General features: G+C 39.4%; 1 protein-coding gene across 1 annotated transcript; it reads left to right on the top strand.

Annotated features, from left to right (window-relative positions):
• Nucleotides 1–7,014: 7,014 nt before the first annotated feature.
• Nucleotides 7,015–21,101, top strand: BUB3 (BUB3 mitotic checkpoint protein). Its single transcript, XM_033149465.1, is given in 9 exon segments — nt 7,015–7,088; nt 7,090–7,134; nt 7,136–7,205; nt 9,664–9,733; nt 11,587–11,738; nt 14,988–15,146; nt 16,131–16,308; nt 16,585–16,801; nt 20,969–21,101. Coding segments are annotated over 9 exon segments (975 nt in total). The 3' UTR covers nt 20,979–21,101.
• The last annotated feature ends 3,660 nt before the right edge of the window (nt 21,102–24,761 follow it).

Below are 24,761 nucleotides of genomic sequence, written 5' to 3'. Positions count from 1 at the left end.
GCCATACTGAAAAGAGTGCGGCTCACTTCCTCCTGCGGTTAGGATCAGGATTAAAGTAAGGAGAAAGACATGCAGGAAGTTTCAAACTTCTTTCATACTATTTAAGATGAGCATTGTCGTTTAAGGATATTTAATAAACAGCCATTTTTGTATGGGCTCAAACGATCAAGAACCGATATTCCACACACCTTTAAAAAACAAACAAAAAAAAACACTTCAGGCTACACAGTCCATTACTAAATCCAGCTGTAGTTACTAAATTTACACAGGTAAAACTCAGAGGCAGGCAGCCCCGATCCTAATGGTTTTTATTTGTAATGGGGGTTCTGTTCACGTCAGGGGAACTTCCCTTCCCTTCTCACTTCCCCCAAAAATGTTCCCTGGGTCGCAGTCCTACCATCCCGAGTCTAAGCACATCTCCCGAAACTCTTAGTGGTTACTGAGGTGTAAAAGAGGGAGACTCGGAAGGAAGTTCCACTGAGTTCAGTGAGAATTACTCCCAGGTAAGTCTGTATTGGGCTGCATCCTTATTTAGAAGGGGAAAAAATCCATTGAAAGCGGCCCGATTTTCCGCTTAAGGTGCCAATTGGCTTAAATCGTTTTAACTGGCTTTGGATCTGCGCTGTTTAGAGGCATGCTACGTGATTCGCATCCAGCCCATTGATATTAACCGCAGCGCCACTTCTACTTCTGTGCCCTCCATCGTAAAACCACAGATGGGGCGCGTTCTTCTTTCTCTTCCTCCTCCCCCTCATTAAAGTGAATGGAAAATATAAGCTTCTACACTGCAGATCCGGGTAAAAGTTTGCAAATGTCAAACGCATTCGGATCAAAGCGGCTCATGTATATAGTTATTTGAAAAGAAGATGAACGTCCTTTATTAAGCGATCGGAGCTGACAAGTGTTTCCGGAAATGGGCTTTCTTCCTAGTTTGAGGTGTATTCTGTTAAATGCCAAGATCTCATGCCAGCTCCTTTTTAAATAGAAATGTGACATTATAACCAAGCCGTGATTGATCTGAGCGTTCACCCCAGCGCTGCGAAACACCTGCAGCCTCCGATGTGCCGAGAGGAGGAAGCGAATCGTTTAAACAAAAAGTAAATACTTCATCAAGTGTTATTTAAATCGTAGGCGCCGTTACGTGGTTTATCACAGCCACCTGTTCCTTGGTTCGCTCAGGATCTTATAGAGAAGACTATTTAAAATGCAATAAGTAACCACAATCCAGCTAAAATTACATTTACGTTTTAAAACGGAGAATGGGGGGAGGGATAACACCCCATATAGCCCGTGTAAAAAATAAGCTCTGGATACGTTCTTTCGTGGAAAATAATATTTTTGAAATTGTTTATCTGAACCATTTCCTCAAAAGCCAACGGGGCTAATTCCCTATTAAGTGCATGCACGGACCTTTTATCTCAGAAACAAATGAATTTAGGGCAACCTGGTCCTTCTATTTTAAACAAATAAAAGATCTATATAGAGCATAGGAAATTTATTATTTAAATTTGACCGCGTAAGTGGCCGTAAGTTCCACTGTAATGCACGGGAGATATTTTTTAAAAAAGTTTTCATTATGATCAAGGTTGTGTGAATATTTGTAACTAAATAAAAAAGAAGTTTTTCAGGATCTCACTGGTTATGAAGTGTTATTCAGATTGCCAACAAGCCGGATTGTTTCCAGTAGGAGTACATGGAATCAGTGCCCATCCAATCTTTTCCGCCTCTTGACTTCAGACTATTACTACTTTCAGTTTCCTTGAATGTTTCGGTTTTGCCTCACTATTCATTAATATCGAAGACAGCTTTCTCGGTAAAACATACGCAAAAACAAATGATTCGAATTAAAGTGGAATTTCAGTACAAGTTTATTGGATTTTAAATGACCCCTCTCTGTCACCCACATAGTACATAGCATCACAGACGTGCATGGTGTTTGCATATATTCGGTTTGCATAACTTAGATCCGTCACCCATCTCAATCGCACGCAGTGAAGCAAAACAAAAAAAAATCGTTTTGAGAAGAGCAATGGATGCATTTGGTTTCCATGCAATCCTTATCCTCGTATTGCAAATCGTATTGCTAATCAATCCTATGCATTATTGCAAACCTTGGAACTGGTCCAGCACACCAGGAGATATTTTAAAAGTGTTTTGCAGGCCAGTGGCGATACAGTGGAGATGCAGGCAGTTTGGCTCTTCTATGGAAGCGTGCTCAGCCACCGCAGGATAGTAGAGGAAACTGTGGCCGTGCTTAAGTCAACGACATAGTGGCCCCCAAGAGTTAGTATTGCACAGATCTCGTTGTTTCCATCACTTTTTAAAGGGTTGCAATCCTATACCCACTGACCTGGGAGTAAGCGCCATTGAATTTAGTGAGGCTTACTTCTTAAGCCAGCCTGCGTAAAACTGTGGTTGGTGTGTGTTAACCTGAAATCCTTCTGTGAACGGTTGCTTGCAGTTAATCTGCTTTAATTGCACGCATGACTACACATAAGGATTTAGCAGGTTAAAAAGGGGGGAAACAATGCGAGCTATACATTGCAATCTGCTTTAGCTGCGAGGTAGAGACTGATTAACCTTGGGCCGTCAAGTGTCTCCCCAGCACCTTCTTCCTCCATCCGGGAACTATCCCCAACTTGCTGCTTCTGCGTCGATTCAACCGCGAGGCATCAATGGCAGGGCTATTACAACAATATTTTTTCATGATCATCGCTTTCGCTATTAAGAGCATGCGCGTTTAATTTCCATCTGATACCGCTTGGACTTTTCTTTCAGAGGCGAATTGTCCTTTGTCCTGAACATGGGATTATGGCTATGCAAATATATCACGATCCAAGAACTCAAGGTATTAGGAAGGGGTTTCGAATGCTGCCTCAAAGCGAGAGGTATTGAATAGCAGGGAAGCCTAGCAAGAAGAGTCAAATGCTCGTATTCTTAATTCATGTGGTATACATGTGTCTTACTTGGCTTTAGATGTGAAATAATATTTTGGGTGATATTTATATACACATTACTGAAAACAGTTCCAGCAACAGTTCTGTAGGAATCCTTTCTATCAATATAATTATGAAAGTTACACATGGACAAAAGTGTTTGTGTATGATGCATGCACGCCTAAATGTTGAAATCCAAAGTATAGGCCTAAGGAAACACGATGTAAATAATCAAGAAGTGGGAATGAAAAAAATAAAAAAGCCCCGGGTTCCCCTTTCTTCCCAGTTTTCTCACATATACATAGAAACACGTGTATACATTTAAAGCCAAAGCTGCAATACTTTTTAATTCGGAGTCGAACTGAAAACAACCTCTATATAAACAACCTATATGGTTGTTTATACAGAGAGGTTGTTTTCAGTTCGACTTTCTCTCTCTCTCTCTCTCTATATATATATATCCCGTGCAGAGGAATTTTGGCAATCTTATACACACTCAGCACACAGATTCCATGGAGACTGCTGGATGCAAGTGTGTTTTCTGCTACACAACTGCTACGTAGTGGTGGACGGGCTGCAGCATACAAGCGATGGCGCGGGTGTGTACACAGGAAGATAAAACCAGGGGGCTTATGGAGGAAGCGAGAGACCTACCGAGCACTGGCCTATGAGAGTTGCTGTGGTCGTAGGACAACGACCCAGATCCAAAGCGCTCTTATTTGGAACTATCTCCCTATTAAGACGACAAAGGACCTTCTTTCTGCTCAAACAGGTTCGCCTTGAGCAGCCGCTTCCATTCATTCTCCAGCCTAAAGAGCCACGTTCACAAACGGCTCTAGAACCAAAGGCCTCCCCGTGGTGAGAGGAGCGCAAGGCTTTGTCCCAGAGAGGGGCACGTAAGAAAGAAGGAAGACTCAAAGAAGCAGACGGGGCTTCTGTAGGCAGGGATGGGGGGGGGCACTCGCCGAGGCAGCAGCGGAAGGCCGCGTAAGGGTAACTTGAAGCCCGTTGCATGCTGGGCGTTGTAGTCGTCGCTACAAAACGCTGCCTCGCGGAGCATGCCGGGCGTACGTACGTGAGCCGTTCAGTCATTTTAAACCGACCAATCGCCGGCTGAGGCTGTCGCCGGAGCTGGGGCTGCTGGGAGTTGGCTCGCTGTTCGAGGCGCGCGCGCGCGTGGTGAGAGGAGGAAGACGGTTGGTGCGTGTGAGAGTGAGAGAAAGGCCTCGTTGGAAAACTGGAGGACAAGGTAATAGGGACGCCCTGGTTGTTGTTGTTGTTGTCCCCTACCCCCGCGCGCCTTGGGACGGAGAGTCCTCGCAAAGCCTGGGGGACTCTCGGCCATTGCCTCTCCAAGCCCTCGGAGGGAAGCGCGGGATATGGAGCCCCCTCCCTCTAAACCGGAGCTGCGGATCCTCCTTCCAGGCCACGCCCATTCCCCCTATTCCCGCGTCATGCCCGCGCGCCCTAGCTGCCTTCTTCCCTTTCTGAGAAATCGGGGTGGGGGAGGGGGTGTTAGCCACTGCAGATTTCACGGTGCTTGGTCAGCTGTAGTGCTGATTAGTAGCGGGGAAAGGCATCTAATATGGAATAACATTTGGTTAAGGAGTAATAAGCAGGGGGCATCACATGAAGAACCCCCCCCCCCAAATACCTTAAGGTTTCTTTGTCGCTTCTGGGGTGAAACATTTAATAACAAGGGGGTAAGGTTTTGTGCTTGAAATGATGGTTCAATACAAAACCAGGGCTTTGCTGAATCAGGCCAGTCGTCAGTCTTGTAGGAAGCAGGCTTCTAAGATAACAAGATGCCATTGCAAGCAGTAGCCCTCTGTGACTCTTGCTCCCTAGCAACTAGTACCCAGGATCTCAGCTGGTGGTTCTGATATGGCTACCATGACCATGAGGGACATATTCTCCATTGTGTAATACCATGATCATGGTACTTTGATATGGGAAAACAAGCAGTGGTTTAATCTTAGAGTGCTTCTGTTTGGGGGAAATTCTCACATTCCTGGTGTACACCTTAAGAGATGCAGTTGGAACTAACAAAAGGGTATTAGATACATTGTATAATATGAAATCAGTTATACTAGCATGTTGATTTCTCCACATGCTATTTGATTATTATTCATTTCATTTCTATACCGCTTTATACTTTAAAGAAAAATCTCAAAGCGGTTTTGTTGTTGTTGCTAGGCAACACCACTGCCTCCTGCAGTTTGGTCAAACACATGTTAGTCGCTTGGAGAACACTGTCCATCCATCTTGTCCTGTCGTCCCCTTCTCCTTGTGCCCTCAATCTTTCCCAACATCAGGGTCTTTTCCAGGGAGTCTGCTCTTCTCATTAGTTGGCAAAGTATTGGAGCCTCAGCTTCAGGATCTGTCCTTCCAGTGAACACTCAGGACTGATTTCCTTTAGAATGGATAGGTTTGATCTTGCAGTCCATGGGATTCTCAAGAGTCTTCTCCAGCACCATAATGAAAAAGCATCAATTCTTCGGTGATCAGCCTTTATGGTCCAGCTCTCACTTCCATACATCACTACTGGGAAAACCATAGCTTTAAACTTCATAGACAAAAACAACAGGCAAAGCGGTTTACAGCATATCAAAACATCAATAAAACAATCCATAATCAAACATTTCTGAAGAAAGTAAAATAAAAGTATGCAGTCAAAGCAACATAATTAACAGAAAACTAAAATATTATCTGAAAGATTTCAAAATAAAACATTACAAAGGAGATCAGCTACAGAATACATATTTAACACAAAGTTAACAAAAAATCATTGCTAAGTGAAGTCAAATATAAAATGTACATTTAAAACAACATAATTAACAAGAGAATAAAATATAAGCATGACACGGCTGTTTGGCAGGCACAAAAAGATGGGGCAAAAGAATCAATAATTAGGGTTTGTTGCCAGGCATAGCGATGTCCCTCTGGTCTCACCAGGAGCCTCTTTAGTAGGGCTGGCTGAGTCGGCCCTGCTCCCTAGGCCAGGTGGAAAGGGCCTTGCAGGGAGCAGCCTTCACGACTCATAGTAGGGTGATGCTAAGCACTGATGTTCTCAGATCCAAAATAACTTGTGCATAAGCAATGTACAAGAGCAGAATTTGGTCAAGCTGCTTCTCCTCCTACCTTTCTTTTTGTGCCACATTTCTACTGTTATGGGGATAGTTCTTTCTTTTTTCCCAAATAAGATGTTACATTATAGGCTGCTCAGTAACTTGCCAGATATTTATTAGAATAATTTTTTTAAATTCAGAGTCAATGTAAAATTTTGTGCATGCATACAAATAGTACCAGTTCAGCAGTAGCTTAAGGTATTATCTTTTTATGATCTCATTTTTTTGTAATTGGTGAAAGTGCATTTTAACCATAGTAAAATTGTGATTACCTAAAAAATGCTTAACAGCAAACAGGCATTCGGAAAACCTTTTTCCAGGCTTAAAAATAAGTTTGCTCACATGTTCTTGAGGTATCAACATACAGTTGTACCTTGAAAGTCGAACAGAATCCGTTCTGGAAGTCCATTCAACTTCCGAAACGTTTGAAAACCAAAGCGCGGCTTCTGATTGGCTGCAGGAAGCTCCTGCAGCCAGTCAGAAGCTGCAGAAGCCCCGTCGGATGTTCGGCTTCCAAAAGAACATTTGAAAATCAGAACACTCCCAGTTTTCAGTCGTTCAGGAGCCAGAACATTCGACTCCCAAGGTGTTCAGTAGCCGGGGTACGACTGTACTTGTAATGTGTTAAATACTAGAAGAGTGGGTAACAAGAAATGACAGCCACCAAAAATTATATATAAAATACAGATTCAATGAAAGTAAATATACAATCCAAGTTCCTTACTGTAGTTCATTGTTAGGATTTAAATTATAAATAGAAAATGTTTTGCAAAGTACTTAATAGAATGTAGTTAAATTGGGTTGGCCGCTGTGAGAACAGAGTTCTAGACAAGATGTGCCAGTGGCCTGATCCAGCAGGCTTTTCTTGTTGATGTATGTAATTTCTCTTTAAAATCTACCAAAGAGAATAAAGAAAATAATAATCTATAAATAACTTTTGTATTACTCAGATGACTGGGTCAAATGAATTTAAGTTGAACCAACCACCGGAAGATGGAATTTCATCAGTGAAATTTAGTCCTAACATCTCAGTTTCTGCTTGTTTCATCTTGGGACACTTCTGTTCGATTGTGATGTTCCCGCCAACACCATGAGACTCAAGTATCAACATACAGGAGCTGTACTTGACTGTGCTTTTTATGTAAGTCTTTTTTTTACTACTTTGTGGTTTTACTATTGGAGTTATAAGAAGGGGATGCAAGGTATAATTGACTTAATTAGTAGGTTACTTAAGTCTAGGCTGGATTCCAAAGTGCCATGCACAGTGTTTTGCAGACACAGGGTTTTCAACTCCTCCCATCTGACAAGAAACTACCTCTTGAAGACAGGGATGCCCTCTAGAGCAACCCACCACCCTTTTTGTGCACAGAAACACTTTGCACTTGCACATGGGCTTCTCTGTATCCTGGCCTTTTATTAATGATTGAGCTATATGTTAAGTATGCCTTAAGTTAAGTAACAGGTAGGTAGCTGTGTTGGTCTGCCGTAGTCAAAATAAATAAATAAATAAATAAATAAATAATTCCTTCCAGTAGCACCTTAGAGACCAACTAAGTTTTGTTATTGGTATGAGCTTTCATGTGCATGGACACTTCTTCAGATATCTGAAGACGAATGTACACGAAAGTTCATACCAATAACAAACTTAGTTGGTCTCTAAGGTGCTACTGGAAGGATTATTTTTTTTTATTTTTTTAAGTTAAGTAAGCTAAGCTTGTTTTGATGCTTGTGTGGGTCTGATGTTTTGTTGTAATGGGGAATGAAAAAAGAATGCTAAAGATAGTCTTGTTCTCCAACAACCAGTGAAAACTTTTAAAAATACAAGTTTCCTTCATCATTTTTTTTAAAGGTACCCTTACTGAGGTTTTTGGTAATAAGCCAGTTTAACAGGTTAATAATTATTTTTAATTGGTTAAGACAGATGGCTGAATAGAATTGTTCAATTGATAGTTGTGTTTTGAAAACTACGTATTTTGATTGTAAGCCTGTATGGAAAACTGAGAAACCAGTAAAATTGTGTGGTATCGGTGGTCTTCTGCTCATGCATTACTTCTGCTTTGTCCTTCACTCTGTAGCCCCCTGAATATCCCCAATATCTTGTTTGGAGGGTCTGCCAACCCACTGGAAGAGAATATAGTGGTAGTGGTAATACGCAAAAATGGGGCATTCTGTTCCATGAGCAGAAGTCTGCTGCACAATTAGGTGGACATCACTTGATGTCACCCACTGTCATTTGATCTTTTTGTTGCCTAGTCAAGTACAGTATTTCATTCCTATATAGTTATTGTCAGGATCCTTCCAAGGGTTGCTCATGAGTAATGACAGAGCCTTCAGTTGCTAAAACTATTTATTGTGCATTCCTATATACAGTGTAGAGCTTGTTCAAAACATGACCGCTCAGTCACTTGAAGAATCCGGAAGTGCCGCTCTTTGGTTTCCTGCCCAGCACCAAAGTCTTGGGATCCTAAAACGACGTCTGCATTGCCTCCTGACCCCCCGATGCTGTGCTGGCGCCGGAAGCAGCATCTCTTCCTCAAATGCTCTCTGGCTAGCGGTGCTGGGTCTTTGCCCAGTTTCTCCAACCCTCTGCACCTCCTCCTCCCTTGGAGAGACCTCAGGGGAAATGCTGGAGGAGTTAGAGTCTGTTGACAGAAGTGGCTGTGGTTCCCTGTAACTTAGTGAGACCACCTCTCATGAAGGGCTGCTCTCCCAGTCCTCCTCCCGAGGAGGACCTCTTTCCCTGCCCTCCTCGCGAGTAGGACCTCCTCCTAGCCCTTCCTCTCGAGTATTCCTCCTGTCCCACTCCTCCTGGGGAGGAGGACCTCTCTCCCCTCGTTCCTCCCAAGGAATACCTCTGCCCTGGCTCTCTTCCCGAGTAGAACCTCCCCTCGCCCTCTCCTCGCGAGGAGCCAGGCGATCCCTGACAGTTATGCTGCAGGATTTCATCAACATTAATTATTTTGGAAGCAATATCAGATCACCGTTGTCAAACACATTTAATAACTGAGAATTTATTTTCTAATCTTCAGTTTTATAATTTCGTGCATAGCCTTTGCCCCAGTGAAGGAGCCGAAGCCACTTGCACAGGGGTGGGGTTCCAATTCCTCCCACAGTTATAGTAACCATTGTGGGTGACCTTTGGCTGTACAGTGGTACCTCAGGTTACATACACTTCAGGTTACATACTCCGCTAACCCAGAAATAACGCTTCAGGATAAGAACATAAATCGTGCTGTGGTGGTGCAGCGGGTGGTCCCATTAGCCAAAGTGGTGCTTCAGGTTAAGAACAGTTTCAGGTTAAGAACGGACCTCGGAACGAATTAAGTACGTAACCAGAGGTACCACTGTAGTGCTACTGTTGTCATTCAATCACTCTGTTCTCTTGTGGAAATAAAATAAAATGGGTATGTAGCCAGTAGGAGAGCAGTGCCATCCCAAATTCTTATATGTATGAGTTTGAAAGGGTCATGCTTCATTGATCCCTTGCTGACACTGTTGGATAAGACTTTTTAAAGCAAAAATAATGCCTTTATCAAATATTTGTTGGTTCCTTGGAGTACAGATGTAGAGCATAAGTGAACAACTTTCTTCTCTTGAAGGACCCTACGCATGCCTGGAGTGGAGGATTGGATCGACAGTTAAAAATGCATGACTTGAACACTGATCAAGGTAAGCTAATTTATAGGTATAGTAGAATCTGCAGAAGTAGGAGAAAATAGATTGTTTCAACAGTAGATTAATTCACTGAAAATTGTGTCATGAAATAGAAAAGTATTGTGACTGGAATTCTTAGGGTATAAATACAGACAGCATTAAAGTACAAATTAAATGTTTTTCCTTTTCTGTACAGTTCATATTTACTATGTCATTTGGCTTTATGTATGCACTTTCTGTAACTTCCATTTATTTCTGTATAGTGTTGCTCTTGATTTTATTTAGTGCATTTAAAGCTTTATTAGTCAATGCAGATTTTAGGCTAAGGAAAGAGTTAGTATTCCATGCTAAAAACCCTGTGGTATTTTGTCTTTAACTGAGTATAAAAAACATTTGCAGGGTGGTACATTTTTATTTAAAAACAATCTTTTTGTTTTATTTACAGTTCTATTTTTGAATGTTGAGGAAGGGAAATTATCAAAATTGCTTGTATAACCTTGTTCTATGCAGTATTTTTCTATCCTTTATGGTTTCTTTTCCCTTTAGAAATGTATTTATGGACTATTTAACACCCGCAACTTGGTTTTTACAGTTGTTTAGACTTGCCTGAGATTTTGGCAGAAGGGCATTATTCCACGTATATGTGCATACATATGCATATGAACTATAAGATCATAAGAGTGATGTGCGGGGCTTGAATTGTTTTAAGGAACAATGGAGAAAATGCTGTAAACGGATAGCTCAGTCGGTAGAGTTATGAGACGTTTAATCTCAGGGTCATGGGTTTGAGCCCTATGTTGGGCAAAAGATTCCTGCATTGCAGTGGGTTGGACTAGATAACCCTTGTGGTCCTACCCACTCTACAATTCTAAATATGAAATCCTTAAACTGTGATTAGATTTTTATTTTGGGTGGTAGAGAAATCTGGGGGACATCTGTTGAGTGAGATTTTGAGGTGTGAGTATGATTGCACATTCTGACTTGATAAGAGGACATTTAACATCCACCCCTTTACAAATACCCTACAATATTGATAAATAGTCATTGTAGTTGATGCAGGGATAATAGGATCAGACACCTAGCTGTTTGGAAGCAGAGTAACTGAATTTCAGGAAGCTGCTTTTCATCATTGTAGAGGATGAAATTAGATGCTGTGACACTGTAAATGGATAAGAAGTTTCCAGGCAATGGTTGCTTGATGTCTTGAAAGATATTGGAGAATTGGGTTTGGAGGAGAAAGCTATTTAGAATAACTTCTAGAGGATTAAAAAAAAGTACTGATTTCTTTCCTAAGTTGGAGAAAGAATCTGAAGTATTATAGGATTAGTATTCAGCATCACTTTAAAAGCTTCTAAAACAGTTTAATACTACAGGATACATTGCTAAAATGGATGATGCTGTGGAATAAAGGTTTATTGACAGTTTTGCTGAAAGTGCCTAATTACTCACAAGTGGCAAAGGCATGAACTAATGTGGTCATGCTATATTCACCTACTATTAGATCTTTCAAACACACCATTCATGACTCAGATTTTCAGAGGACCCCAACAGAGTTAGGTGCACAAATCTCTTTTGTTCATTTGAAAATCTCTGCGTGGATACCAACACCCCCCTTAAGCTTCTTTGAAATACTGAGTTGATATCTATTAGTCTGCATTTAACACTTCAGAAGTGTATGTCTATTGAGAAGATTAGAGGATCAAGCGTCCTTTGAAAGATGTCCCAGCATGCACATACATTAGTGAATGGTATATCAGACCCTGTTACCTCTGTATGAATATTGTTTTGTCCTTTTTATTAAATTTGATTATCAAAAATATAGTGCAACTAGGTGTTCAGATTATTACTAATCTTTTTTAAAAAAACAGACAATCTTGTTGGCACCCATGATGCTCCTATCCGATGTGTTGAATATTGTCCAGAGGTGAATGTAATGGTAACAGGAAGTTGGGATCAAACAGTCAAGTTATGGGATCCGAGAACACCTTGTAATGCAGGAACATTTTCTCAACCTGAAAAGGTTTGTATTTAAGCAATTTATAGTACAGTACTTTGTGTGCCTATTCCGAAGTAAGCCCTATTAAGTTCAATGGGGCTCTTTTTTTAGTAGACTTGTATTTTTATGTGGTTAAGGAATACATTTGAGCAATTAAAGTATTAATATATTTCAGATCAGTTCATTGATTGCATTAAAAATTTATAAACTATTAATGAGGGTAAAATTACAGACTTAAGTGAGTTTTTGCATGATTAACAAGTACTACTTAAATACCATAAAAATACAAAGTTAACTCTCAGTAATTAATGCAAGCTTAGCTACAAGAGGAAAATATAATGGCACTCTTCAGACATAACACAAAACCATGGTTTGTTGTTAAGGGCTTGAGCAGCACAAACCTTAGACTTGTGTGCTGCTCGACACACAAAGGGACAATATTTAAAGCTTTAGTCCTCTTTTTTGTTACTAAACTGCTTTTTCCCATTGCTCAACCTTTAGTAAACTGGTTTTTAGAAACCATTGTTTATTAACAAACCAGGATAAGACTTGGGTACAACAGGGAGATCCTTTTGCTAAAGCTATATTCCAGAAACCCAGCTGGTAGTATTGCCTGTATGTTATATTGTGGTGTCAGTACACTAATATAGGAAGGGCTTTATTGGTGTATCCATTTATGCCAATGTAAACAGGAAATTTTGACCATCACAGCTTGATTTCTTTCAGCTTCTTATTCAGGGTCCATGAGTAAGGTCCAAGCAGCTGATTTGCAGCCTGCTGTAACTTTGGTTTACAAGTACTGTAAGCAAAGTGATGGGAAAAAGTTATGGCCAACAATAAACCTTGAGTTATGCATTTTAGAGTAACTTGAACTGTGCAACTTTTATTTTAACATGTTAGTGCAGCCTTATGGTATGAATAGCTGCATGTTTTGATAAATGGATGAGATGAGGCTTTAACTTCTTCAGCTCGCTAAACAGCAGTTGTATTAACAGTATTTAAGAACTCTTGCTAGTCTTCATTTACATAGATGAATACATGCAAGTGTAAAACTTTTTAGTTTTTGTCACTACTTTAAATACTTTCTAATCACAATGGTGAGCTGTCAGTCTGGACCACATCATGTCTAAATAGCCCAGTACTGTGGGCACTACATAATCTGAATCTATTGGCAAGATCTTTGATCAGAATAAAAATGTGTTGTTTTTTACTTGTGATTTATGGTTGCATGTAGCATGTAGAAAACTGATGAATTGCTCACAGAATGCCATATAATAGACAGTCACACTGAATCAAACTTCTTATTGGTATAGCAAGGTTCATTATGTCACTTTTTTAAATAGTATCTCTGATAAATGTGTATACCGAGCCTATTTCATGATATTGGTTTCATTTGATTTATGGCTATGGGGTGCTGTAAAGAATACTTCACAGGTATGACACCAGTCTGTAAAGGAGATTTAAGGTACCGGTAGTTAACACTCCTGATGCAGTTTTTCCTATATAATTTTTCCATAACATGGTTTTTGTGTTATTACATTTTATACTGTATGCATTCTTGTATAGTAATTTGCTTTGTGTCACTGTTGTTTGAGACATTGACAATTTATCATCATCAATAATAATAATAAATTATTATTTATTGAATTTATATACCGCCCTATACCCAGAGATTTCAGGGCAGTTCACAGAACAAAAGCAAAATATAAAACCACAAAATATATAATCAAAATAAAAACAACCTACCCCCCAACCCACATTTTAAAAGGACATAGGATATCAATCAAATTAACCAAAGGGCTGGCTAAAAAGGAATGTTTTTGCTTGGTGCCTAAAGGTGTATAATGAAGGTGTCAAGGTGAGTTTCCCTGGGGAGCGCATTCCACAGACAGGGAGCCACTGCAGAGAAGGCCCATTCACAAGTTGCCACCCTCTGGACCTCTAGGAGAAGGCACATGAAGAAGGGCCTCGGAAGATGATCTCAGGGTCTGGGTAGGTTCATATGGAAAGAGGCGGTCCTTGAGTTATTGCAGTCCTGAGCAGGTCAAAACCAGCACTTTGAATCAGGCCCAGAAACTAATTGGTAGCCCGTGCATTCTGTTTACATTCTGTTAGTCCTAGTAGAAATGAAAGATCTGTAATTAGATACCAGATCTGCCACATGTTAAGCATATGGAATGAAAGCATGTATAGTATATATATTTTTAGAAAGGTAAAATTGAAATATCTAATATGTAACTAGTAGCTGTTACTTGAAAGAGTTTTACCTGTTAACAGATTAATTGCTTAGTTGCACAACTTTTGTTTTTAGTTTAAACCGATTTAAGCAACATTTTCTAGTTTATCACAACCATTAATTTTTTTTATCGGTTAGTTATGCATGCTGAAATGGCCAGAGTAAATAAACAGTTGAGTGTTCAGTATAATATATTTTTGATGTTCCTACCAGCAATTTTTTCTCTGTGTGTAATTGACTGGTAGGTTATTGTTTTCTGAAACAATAGACAAACTGTTTCTTTAAAATTATTTATTTAATCATGACACAGATGTAATGATGCTTGATCTGCTAACAAGGGATAAGAGATTGAGAGCAATCTGAGCTTGAGCACTATCTCACCTTACTTCTTGCAGATGGATCTTCCCCTTCCCACCCCACATTTTAAAGAATTTAAATTCACTTTTTTGCTGTCAGAGCCTAACATTACATATGCACCTGGGTTTTAAAAAATTAACTGTGTGTATGTACTAACAATGGTTAGCTCCAAACCACAACTATGATTATAAATGTATATGCAATCCATAGTTTGTGCTAACCATAGTTACTGAGGATTTGTGAAAGCTGGGTTTAGATGAATTGGCAAGGACATTGTTATAACTTAAAGGGTAGAATTAGCTTTTTGTAGGTTGGTTGGGAAAGGAATGGTCTCCCTTTGAGGATGGATAACTTTTAGCAGGGACAAGATAGATATAATAAGGAGGAGAAACAAGAAAAATTGCATCTCTAAGCAAAGCTTAGTATGTAAAATTTTGGTATTCTACATGGGTAGAATATTGATCTATATGTATGGGTAGACTATACATCTTGTATAGCCCATGTAGAATGCATTTTAGTGTTTCATGGAGAGTTACGTCTGCTAGTCTTCTACTTTAAAAAATCTTTTGTCACTGAACATGTTAATGGAACAGGTACTTTTCTACCTTTATGCTGCTAAAGTAGAAATCCCAGTACTGAATCTGGAAAATGTAATGCCACTTTATAACTTTGTTTCCAAGGTCTATACATTGTCTGTGTCTGGTGATAGATTGATAGTGGGAACAGCTGGTCGGAGAGTTTTGGTGTGGGACTTGCGGAACATGGGCTATGTTCAACAAAGAAGAGAATCAAGTCTTAAATACCAGACACGTTGCATCAGAGCATTCCCTAACAAACAGGTATTTAAATTGTGCTGCACTATTTCAAATGAAAGTTTGTAGCAAAATAGTCTCAGTTATACCAGCTTTTGATATTTATGATTATCTTGACTCAAAAAGTTTGTTTTGAATCTTGCTAGTTTTATTGCTGTCTCTAAAACAAATGATATATTTGCTGTGCTTTCCTAAGGAGGTTTTGAAGCTGCTAATGGAGTGGGAAACTAGTGGAAATTTAATATTGTATTTAATTCTAAAATTATCACAGAGCTCTGAATTATGCAGGAGCAGTAGACTGGCATAAATGCCATGCTCCAAGAAAATTAGTGTTCTGGGAAATACTGTTACAGGATTTAGATAAAAAACTATTTGCTTAGGAGTCATTTTCTGTGCTGGGCATGGCTCTTTCCTGGATCTATCAAAGCTACAAAGAATTAACAGAAGAACAAGAGTGTCTTTGTTTCTCTCACTATTCCCTTCTCTGGGGTTCAATGTAGTGTTTGGCCATTATTTTCTGCTCTTCTTGAGGTGGGAAAAATATAAAGGAAAAGCCTAACAGACTTTTATTGATGTCAGATAGCAAGACCTAGCTAGCAGATATAGAGTTGTCTTATGCAGAGGAGGCATTAAATGAAAGTGAATTTTGTTAGATGTTATTTATAAGCAAAAGGGTTCCTCCAATGAGGTCTCATTTGGAATCTGTTCTCACTTTCTAAAAGGCATTAGTGTGTGCCCTGATTAGAGTTAATGTCAGAACTGGAATGCAACATTCTTTATCAGGACAACACCGCTAAGAGAATAACCTATAATTCCCCTGGGAATCTTCTCAGACATTTTCACAAACCTTTAGGACTCAGAGTGCACCTGTGCCTCTCAATAGTTAAATGTGACATACAAAAATGGGTTGTACACATCTTATAAATGTTCCATCAACATAGAGCAGTTCATAAAAAAAACCCCCTATGATCAGTCATCGAAATAAGTGAGGATTCTGTCTGTGTCCCATAGGGCTATGTGTTAAGTTCTATTGAAGGCCGTGTTGCAGTTGAGTATTTGGATCCAAGTTTGGAGGTACAGAAGAAGAAATATGCTTTCAAATGTCACAGATTGAAGGAGAATAATATTGAACATATTTATCCAGTCAATGCCATCTCTTTCCACAATGTCCATAACACGTTTGCTACAGGTAACATGAAACTTTCTTTTTTTTATTAGTGCTGTTAGTTGATAATTCTTCAGTTATATTGACCAAGCAGTCAGCTGGTTTGCATACTTGTAAAACTGGTAAGATTGTTTCATGTGAAAATTTTCTGCAATAATTCAGAACCTATTTTATATCCTGTACCATGTGCTTCTCCCATTAAATAACTGAAATTTCCTTGCACTTTCTAATTATATTTAATTGCACAAATATCAATAATGCTTGTTTCTGCTGCTTTGGCTCTTTTCAATCTATTTGTAGGTGGTTCCGATGGCTTTGTCAATATTTGGGATCCGTTCAATAAAAAGAGACTCTGTCAGTTCCACCGCTATCCTACAAGCATAGCATCTCTAGCCTTCAGTAATGATGGAACCACCCTTGCAATTGCATCGTCATATATGTACGAATTGGATGACGTTGAACATCCTGAAGATGGTATCTATATTCGGCAAGTGACAGATGCCGAAACAAAACCCAAGTGAGTAAGTTTCACCTGTATTTGAGCTTTTTCTACCGTTTATTCTAGGATTTATTAATTTTCCTAAATTCATGAATAGCATTATTGATTCCTGGTAGATAGTGCAGCTTGACAGTAGGACTAGAGTTGATTTTATCTTGTTCTCCCCAAGCTTTCAATATCCGTAGGTTGATAGACGGCTGGTGGATAAAATTGTCTACTTGTTTTGTGGGAGAAGAATGTCAAACTCTCATTCTTCTTGAATAGGAGCTATTATATGAAGTCATGGCATTATTGCCAGCTCATTGCTTTAAAATTAAGTTGAAGAATTCAGGATAATACATATGAGAGAGTCTAATTATATTGGATTTTTAAGATTTCGAACTATTGACAATCTCTTTGCACATAGATCTAGGCTTCTCATCTATAGTACACCAAAGCGGAGCTGCTATAGTGATGGAATAAATTATAAGAAAATAATTTTGAAATGGTATGTGTAACTCTTTAATGTCCAGAATTGTGCCGTGTTTCCTGGTAAAGAAAATACTAGTTCTTGCACAAAGCTAAAATGAATTTAGCCTAAAGCTTAATACATTGTGAGTTTATATCTTACATTCAGTTTTGCCACTTGAGTATATTACAGTGCTAAGAAAACGCATATGCCTGCAGTGTTTGGAACCTCTGTGGGTATTAGCTCTTCCCACTAGTCCCACAGCTGCTTGCTGTCTCTCATTAGCATATTTGCCTTCAGGATGGTGGGGAGCAGCAGATATGAGCACATTTGCTGGTAGGGAAAGATAATATGCAAAAAGGCCTTTATGCTGTATTATTTATAGGGATGGGTAAACTCCTACTCCTTGCTTGCTGGAACCCTATGATCTGCCAGTCAGACCTAGGTACACAATAATGCATACATAGACTTAGAATTAAAGAACAGAGTGCTTCTGAGCCCATTCTGAACCTATGAATTAGTTTTTAGGGCCAAAACTGAACTGAGCTTAAAAGACATTTCACACAAAAAAGCAGTCACAGTTGGGTTTTTTTCTTTTTCATTTCAGCACCCTTAAGGTGGAAAATGTTTTTGTTGCTAAACATTTAGGAGTCAGAAACCCTTGCTGATCACAAGATCTACCAGTACCCCCTGAGCTAATTTTTGCTCACCTCTGCTGTAGTATAGGTGCGTATAGGCGAGAGATACACATATCTACCAACATTCTTAGCTCTTTACACTAGCTTCTTCTTTCTCTTGTTGTGTACATGCACTACTTCTGTTTATGGAAGGAGAGTGGCTCTTGTTGGTGGGAAAGCTCTGTGTGGCTTGAACTTCCTCCTGCAAGAAATTGGCAGCTTAGAGTGATTGTGGGCATTCTCACACTTGGTTGCTTATTAAGATGTAGAATTTGCCTCACATAACATCCAAAAAGTGGGTATTTCTTAATTAAAACTTAATCTGCTTCTGGTGTGGACTTCATGGAAGTCAATGAAGAGTGGCTTTTCTAAGCCCATCTTGTGAGTACAGTTACTTGCCTCAGAATAATGTCAGGCAAATAAGCTGGTGTGGGCATTCAGGGTCCCTGCATTCAGGGTTTGTGGGCATTCTAAAATATTTGAAAATGTATTCTCTGTCTTTTCTAAATGCCTTTGCTCAGGGCATCTTATAGTAAAGCATCATCAGGTTTTTTTATTATAAAAAAATCAGTACAGCTAAATTAAGCTAAAAGTAATTAACATTCAGTTTGTTGTGTTGAAGGAATGTTCGTTTTGCACGGGAATTTCAGAAGATAGATGCCATAACGGGGAGGGTATTAGGTTACACCTCTACCAGACCAAAGGAATACAGAGCTGTGTCTCCCATGAGGACCATAACAAAGAACTTCAAAGGGTTTAGGTGTCCTGGAAGATGCTGTGTCCCTGTGCCTTGGCACTTTTAAAAAGGCTTATTAGCACATCTAGGTTATAAACTTGGCAACTGTACCTGTGTTCTTGAGATTATTATTTTTTAAAAAAACTGTTGAGGGGCTTATACAGTAATGGTGGAATTCATTGTTGCGCTATGGCGAGCGTTTTGTCTACACAAGCATTTCAACTCCCCCCTCCCCTTTTCTGGGACTACTCCCAACTCGTCCAAGCCAATTTGGGGGGTTCATTGGGGAGGGAAGCTCCATTGTGCAAGTGAAGTCTTTGCACAGGCTTCCATTGATGGGGCTCATTGGGTGAATCCCACCCAATATGTTTTCAAGCTAGAATAGTTAGTGTTGAACTAGTGCCAGAGATATCCAGGCCAGTCATCACATCTCATTTTAATCTACTTCTCTGAGTTGTTTTGAGGATAAAGTAGAGAAGAATTGTGTACACCAAAGTGTTGCATCATGGTAAAGGATGCAAATAGGAGACAAAGATATGATCATGAAAAAATGAACTAAAATGAACAATACCAAATTAATGCTAAACGTTTATTTAAAATTTCCACCTTTTTCTTTTTATATTTATATGCATAATTTATTATGTAAAATCCTGCTATTTCCCATACTTTTGTATTTGTTGTGTGATAGAGAAGCATCATACTTGGGTCATGCAGAGAACCTACAATGATCTTTACACCATTGGAGACTTTGAATTATGTTGTGTTGTGTTGGATTCAGAGTGACACTCTGAAAAAAACAGGGATCCAGCAGAGGCGCCTGTTGAAAAGTGGGGGGTGATTTTTGCTGATGCCATCTCACACAGTGTTCCAGAAGGTCTTCCAATCCTATGGATCAGTTTTTCTGGGAAGGCAGGGGAAATGAGGAAACAACAAAAAACACCCCTCTCCTTTTCCCAGTAGGAGCATTCCAGGCAGACTTTTGCTTATAAAACTAACTGTATAAATTTCTTTATTTCTTTATTACAAACTTTATTATACAACAGTGCAATCCTAAACATGTCTACTCAGAAGTAAGACCTATGAGTTCAGTGGGACTTACTCCTTGGTAAGTCTGTATAGAGTTGCAGTACAGGCTACCTTTCCAAACCTCTTTATATTGTTCAGTTGCTGTATTGTCCTCTCTAATCTATGTTGAGTGAGATACTGACATTAGAACATTTAGTAATGATATTTCCTTTATGTTTAGCATAAGGAAATTGCTGTGCTGCTTCTGGGGGGTACTGCAAGCACTCATGGTATTTAAATTCTTAAGAGCCAGCATCACAGTTCTACTTTCCAGGCATAACCAGGACTTAAAAGTATATTTAGATTTTTAGTCAATTTCTCCTAGCCTTGACTTTGTCATGCTGTCAGCTGTTACACTAATATGAATGGAACTTGCCAAAATCAGTATAGTGGGATTAAAAAAAAAGATATTTGGAACTACTTCCCACATTACACCATGTTAATGGGAGTGCTCCTGCAGATTACTGCATTAATCAGAATTGTAGCATGGGAAGCAGTTTTTCACTCGATTGAGGGCCTGGCCATATGACTTTGATTTCAGCTGTTTCTATCCTTGCGTTGTGTTTGCTAATTATAGGGATGCTTCGTTCTGCTTTCTGAGGAGGTTAATCTTCAATTTAAACAATATTTCCTCTTGGCTGTCCATTATTTTCTGAAACAGATGGTTCATCATTTCCTGGGCTGTTAAACACAGCAAGGTTAAGGTTAGACTCCTGGGAATTAGTTAGTTTTGAATCTTATTACAGGATGTAGAAGCAAAACTAATAAGAATAGTACTTAATAACATTTTGTTGCTGCAAACAATTATTTATTAGCAAACAATTGATCCCAGAAGGGCAAATTGTTTGAGTCGGTAATGAGCTGAGACAAGGCAGAGCATATCTGTGTATTCGCAAAATAATTGTAACATAATTGCAATGCATTTAGACAGGCATCTATTTGGACTTCTTTCTGCCTTTAAATGAATTTCTGAAACATTAATATGCTTTTCAGACATGTTCCTTTTGCCAGTCTTCAACCAGACACTGAAGAATTCTTGTAGTAATCCATAGAAGTTAACTTGTGCCAAGTGATAGTGTCTCCTAAATTAGAGCTTTTCAGCTTCAGTTGCAGGCTTTTAATTGTTAGATTTGGAAAGGCAAAGAAATGACATGTATGATGTATGAGGTTTAGTCAAGTTGGAACACTTTGTTGAAAATTTATTTGCAATGTTATGAAAAATCAGATAGTTCTCTGAGACATGCTTCTTTATTTTGCAGGTCTACTTAACTTCCGACACAAAGCTTCAGTAATTTTCTCTTTCAAAGTACGTCCACTTGCTCGTTACAAGGCTAGCATAAAGCAAATCCTGGATTAAATGAAGATACATTTCCAATAATGCTGTCACAGAAAGTAGTGTTTTGTGTAATCATTCAGTATACTCATATCATTCTTTTATTTTTAGCTTATCCATGAAACACTGTTGTCTTCAGTCTGAACAGTAATAAACTTTTCTTTAGTTGGTTCCTTTGAAATACGTTATTTTCTAGTTGAACTTTTGTACTTATTTAATAGTAGTTTAAATAGTTTAATAAATGCAGTTTTCAAAATAATAATGCTATCATAAGTCTTGGATTTATCAGTGGGGACATCTACTTTTTAATCTGTTATCTTTTTGAGCATGGTAGGGTGAACCACATATTCAGTTTTATGTTGAATAAGGGCTCTCTTAGGTTGGCCAAAGGCTTAGCTTGAAAAAACCTTAGAAGCACACATTGTCTCCAGCTCTTGCAATTTACCTTTGCAAATTGTATTTTGTCTTCCAACATGGCTGGGAAGATGGCAAAAGGGGGATTTAAGATGCGTAGTGCACCATTAAAGAGTGATGTCAGCAGTTTCAGAAGTTCTTTCTCAGAAAAGAATAAACTGGTTTTAGACATTTGCCCCCATTCAGCAAGAGAAACTGCTATGATGATTTATTGCATATTAATGTATTATATTCTGCTACTCGGTAACTCTGAAGGCAACTTTATTGATAATACGCAAAGAAAAATACAAAGCAAGCCAGTTAATAAATTAAATTCCATAGTAATAGGAAGCAAAGTGATAAAATCAAGGGGTGATCGTATAAGAAGTCATCTATGTACATTCCACCCAGCAACACTTCAAAACAATTGTGAAGCATTATTAAAGCTTATAAATACCTGGTGGCAGGGATTGTAAATTGGTAGGAGATAGGAACCTAGCTGTTTTGGAGATGACAATGTTTAGACATATGTATTTTGCGAAATTACATTCAAAATGTGCATTTAAGTATGTATTTAAATTAATTTTCATGCCTTTATAAACAAAACATGGATGTGGAAAGAGGATAGAAGGAAATTTTGAATTAACACATGTGAAAGTAACATGGAACAGAAACATACATCCATTCATGCCTAGTACATTGCTGCTTCAGAACTGAGTATGCTAAGTATTTGTACCTGTACCATGGTTCATATGCAGCTGTGCTGGAAGCTGTCTTACTTTGGAAGCATTAAAAAAGAAACCACTACCTACTATTCTCTTCACTCTCAAAACACCTTTGAGAGGCCAGACTTCATAGCTTGTTCTTTTATTGGGCTGGATCACATTTAGCTTTGCGCCTGCCCAGTCTATGAGTGATCATCCAGTTGTGGTCTCCTACTTGTGCAGCAGGTCTGCACAAATGGGACGTTCCATTGCCTCCCTCCTGCAGCCCCTGCCTTCATCTGAATCTACTCTGGAGACATTTGGAAGCAGTTTGGGACAGGCTGCAGGGACAAGGAGAGAACGGGGAAGTTTGTTATGTCCACTGGCCTGAAGTCTCATTCAGTGTCTGGGCGTTCTTCAGGTTATGCTCCTAAAACAATAAAACCTGGAGAGTAAGTATTTTTGCAATAGGAACAAGTGGGATTTTTTTCAGCAGCTAAGGTTTTCTCCTGGTTATCACCGACATGTCCAAGATAAAAACTGCCATTGGGAGAATAGTGGTAATGGCGGTAAGCAAATGGGAGCCTGCATAGGTAATACAGCAAGATAACCTGGCATGATGCAGAATGACAAAATGGTTGGGACAGGGCAACAGCTGTGTTCATGACTGAGATAAGAATATATGCAGTAAAGATAGGCATTCTTTCTCTAAGGAGGCAATTAATCTTCCTTTTATTAGCTCTCCTCCAGAAATATAAATACAAAGGTTTCGGAGCCAGAAGAAATCATACGCAATGAGCTTTCTTTCTCCTCTATGAGAAACGGCTGAGCGAAGAGGATATACAGACTCCTGATCAGTGTAATTGAGTTCTAAAAAGCTCCTTAAGTCATTGCCTCTTGCTGAATGGTTGAGGGCATTCCAGAGAAACATGGAGTCACAGCCATCATCCTAATAGACTCATCCATCATCCTTGCCTGCTTGCAGGGGTAAAAAAAGTCACAAGATGTCTCTCAAGAAAGGATTATGATAGTATATGATATTAGAAGCCAAGTGGCACCTGTGCCCCTAAATACTCCGGCGCTGTACCTGAATGTAAATGTTGTCTTGATTGAATTAATGAGAATATGTGCAGAACTGTAGTTACATTAAGACTGCAATCCTAAACACACGGGGGAATAAGCCCCATTAACATAACAGAACTTAGTTCTTAGTAAACATGCATAGGCTTGCACTACACTGCTATTTCAGTGATTCCGTATTAAGGGGGGGAGTTGTTAGATCTGTGTCATTAGAAAATGGCTGTGATTCCAGTGAATCTTAGAAATACTTATCATAATCTAATATCCACAATTCTAACAGAATCCACAATTCTATTATTCCTGTCCACATGTTTTCTCCTGCAAAAAGGTCTTCAGAAGAATGCTGCACACAGTAGTTAAACAGTACAATTCACATGGACATAGATTCCTTGAATGCTGTTTTCAGAATGGTAGAAACCCCCATTGTTTTATAAGCCCTGCAGTGTCTTTCATGCATATAGCAGCCCAAGGGGTGCTGTTTGGTGGCTGCTGCTTCTGGCTGGAGATTTTACATGCTTATACTTCACCCACCCAGGCAGTGGGCCAGGGATGTTCAAATGACCATTGTTTCCACATTTTGCATAGGCTTATTTTCTGGAGTCTTGCTAGAAATAAGTCATTGGCTTAATAATAATGGTCTACCTTATCCCATTAGAAGTACTGATCATTGCCAGGCCACAGTCACCATTTTCAGATTAGGATCTTTGGTGTGCTGCTTATAATTTAGCTTGTGCTCCTGTTTGTGGGGCCATCAGATTTCAGCAAAAGTCAAGATTTTCCTTTCAAATATGTCATTTCACAGGAATGAAGTACCACAACCTAATGGGTTATGTGACTCTGAATTGTTTAGTTATTCTGAATTGTTAAATCCTTTCTCTTATTAGCTGTGTCATGCAAAGTCTGAATTTTGATCAGCATTTTTATTTTATTTTAAAGATTTAAACCAGGGACCCCCAAACAAAGGTCCGCAGGCCATTTACCCAGCCCACGGCGAGCCATTTATCCAGCCCGCGGCAACCCCCGCTGCCGCAGCTGCCCACTTCTGGGTCGACAGAGCGCCGGAAATAGCTTGTGCGCATGCTCAAGCGTCATTTCCAGCGCTCTGCCAACCCAGAAGTGTGCCAGAAATGACATGCGGAAATGATGTGCACAAGCTATTTCTGGCGTTCCGTTGACCCGGAAGTGCGCCAGAAATAGCGTGTGCGCACGCGTATGGGCCCATGCTCCTCCAACCTGCCACGCAATCGGCGCTGGAGGAACCGGCCCGAGGACCCCAGATTTAAACCCAGTGTGGTTTTTAGAAAACGATCTTGAAAGACAGCACCTTGTACAATGTATTACAGTAGTCTATCCCAGATTTCTTAGCAGTCACTTAAAAAACTATTTTCACTCTTGATCCCATTTACAACTCTTGATGATTCTCCTTTTTAGCATAGGTTTTGAGGACATGGTCACTCCCAGTTTGGGCTATTCATCTCTACAGCATTAAGTCTTGATTGATTTTATTATTTTACTTCACTTTCCAGACAAGTGTTGCATGAA

This window comes from Lacerta agilis, chromosome 5, assembly GCF_009819535.1.
Source record: "Lacerta agilis isolate rLacAgi1 chromosome 5, rLacAgi1.pri, whole genome shotgun sequence".
NCBI lineage: Eukaryota > Metazoa > Chordata > Lepidosauria > Squamata > Lacertidae > Lacerta > Lacerta agilis.
This window is presented reverse-complemented; position numbering and strand designations above follow the sequence as displayed.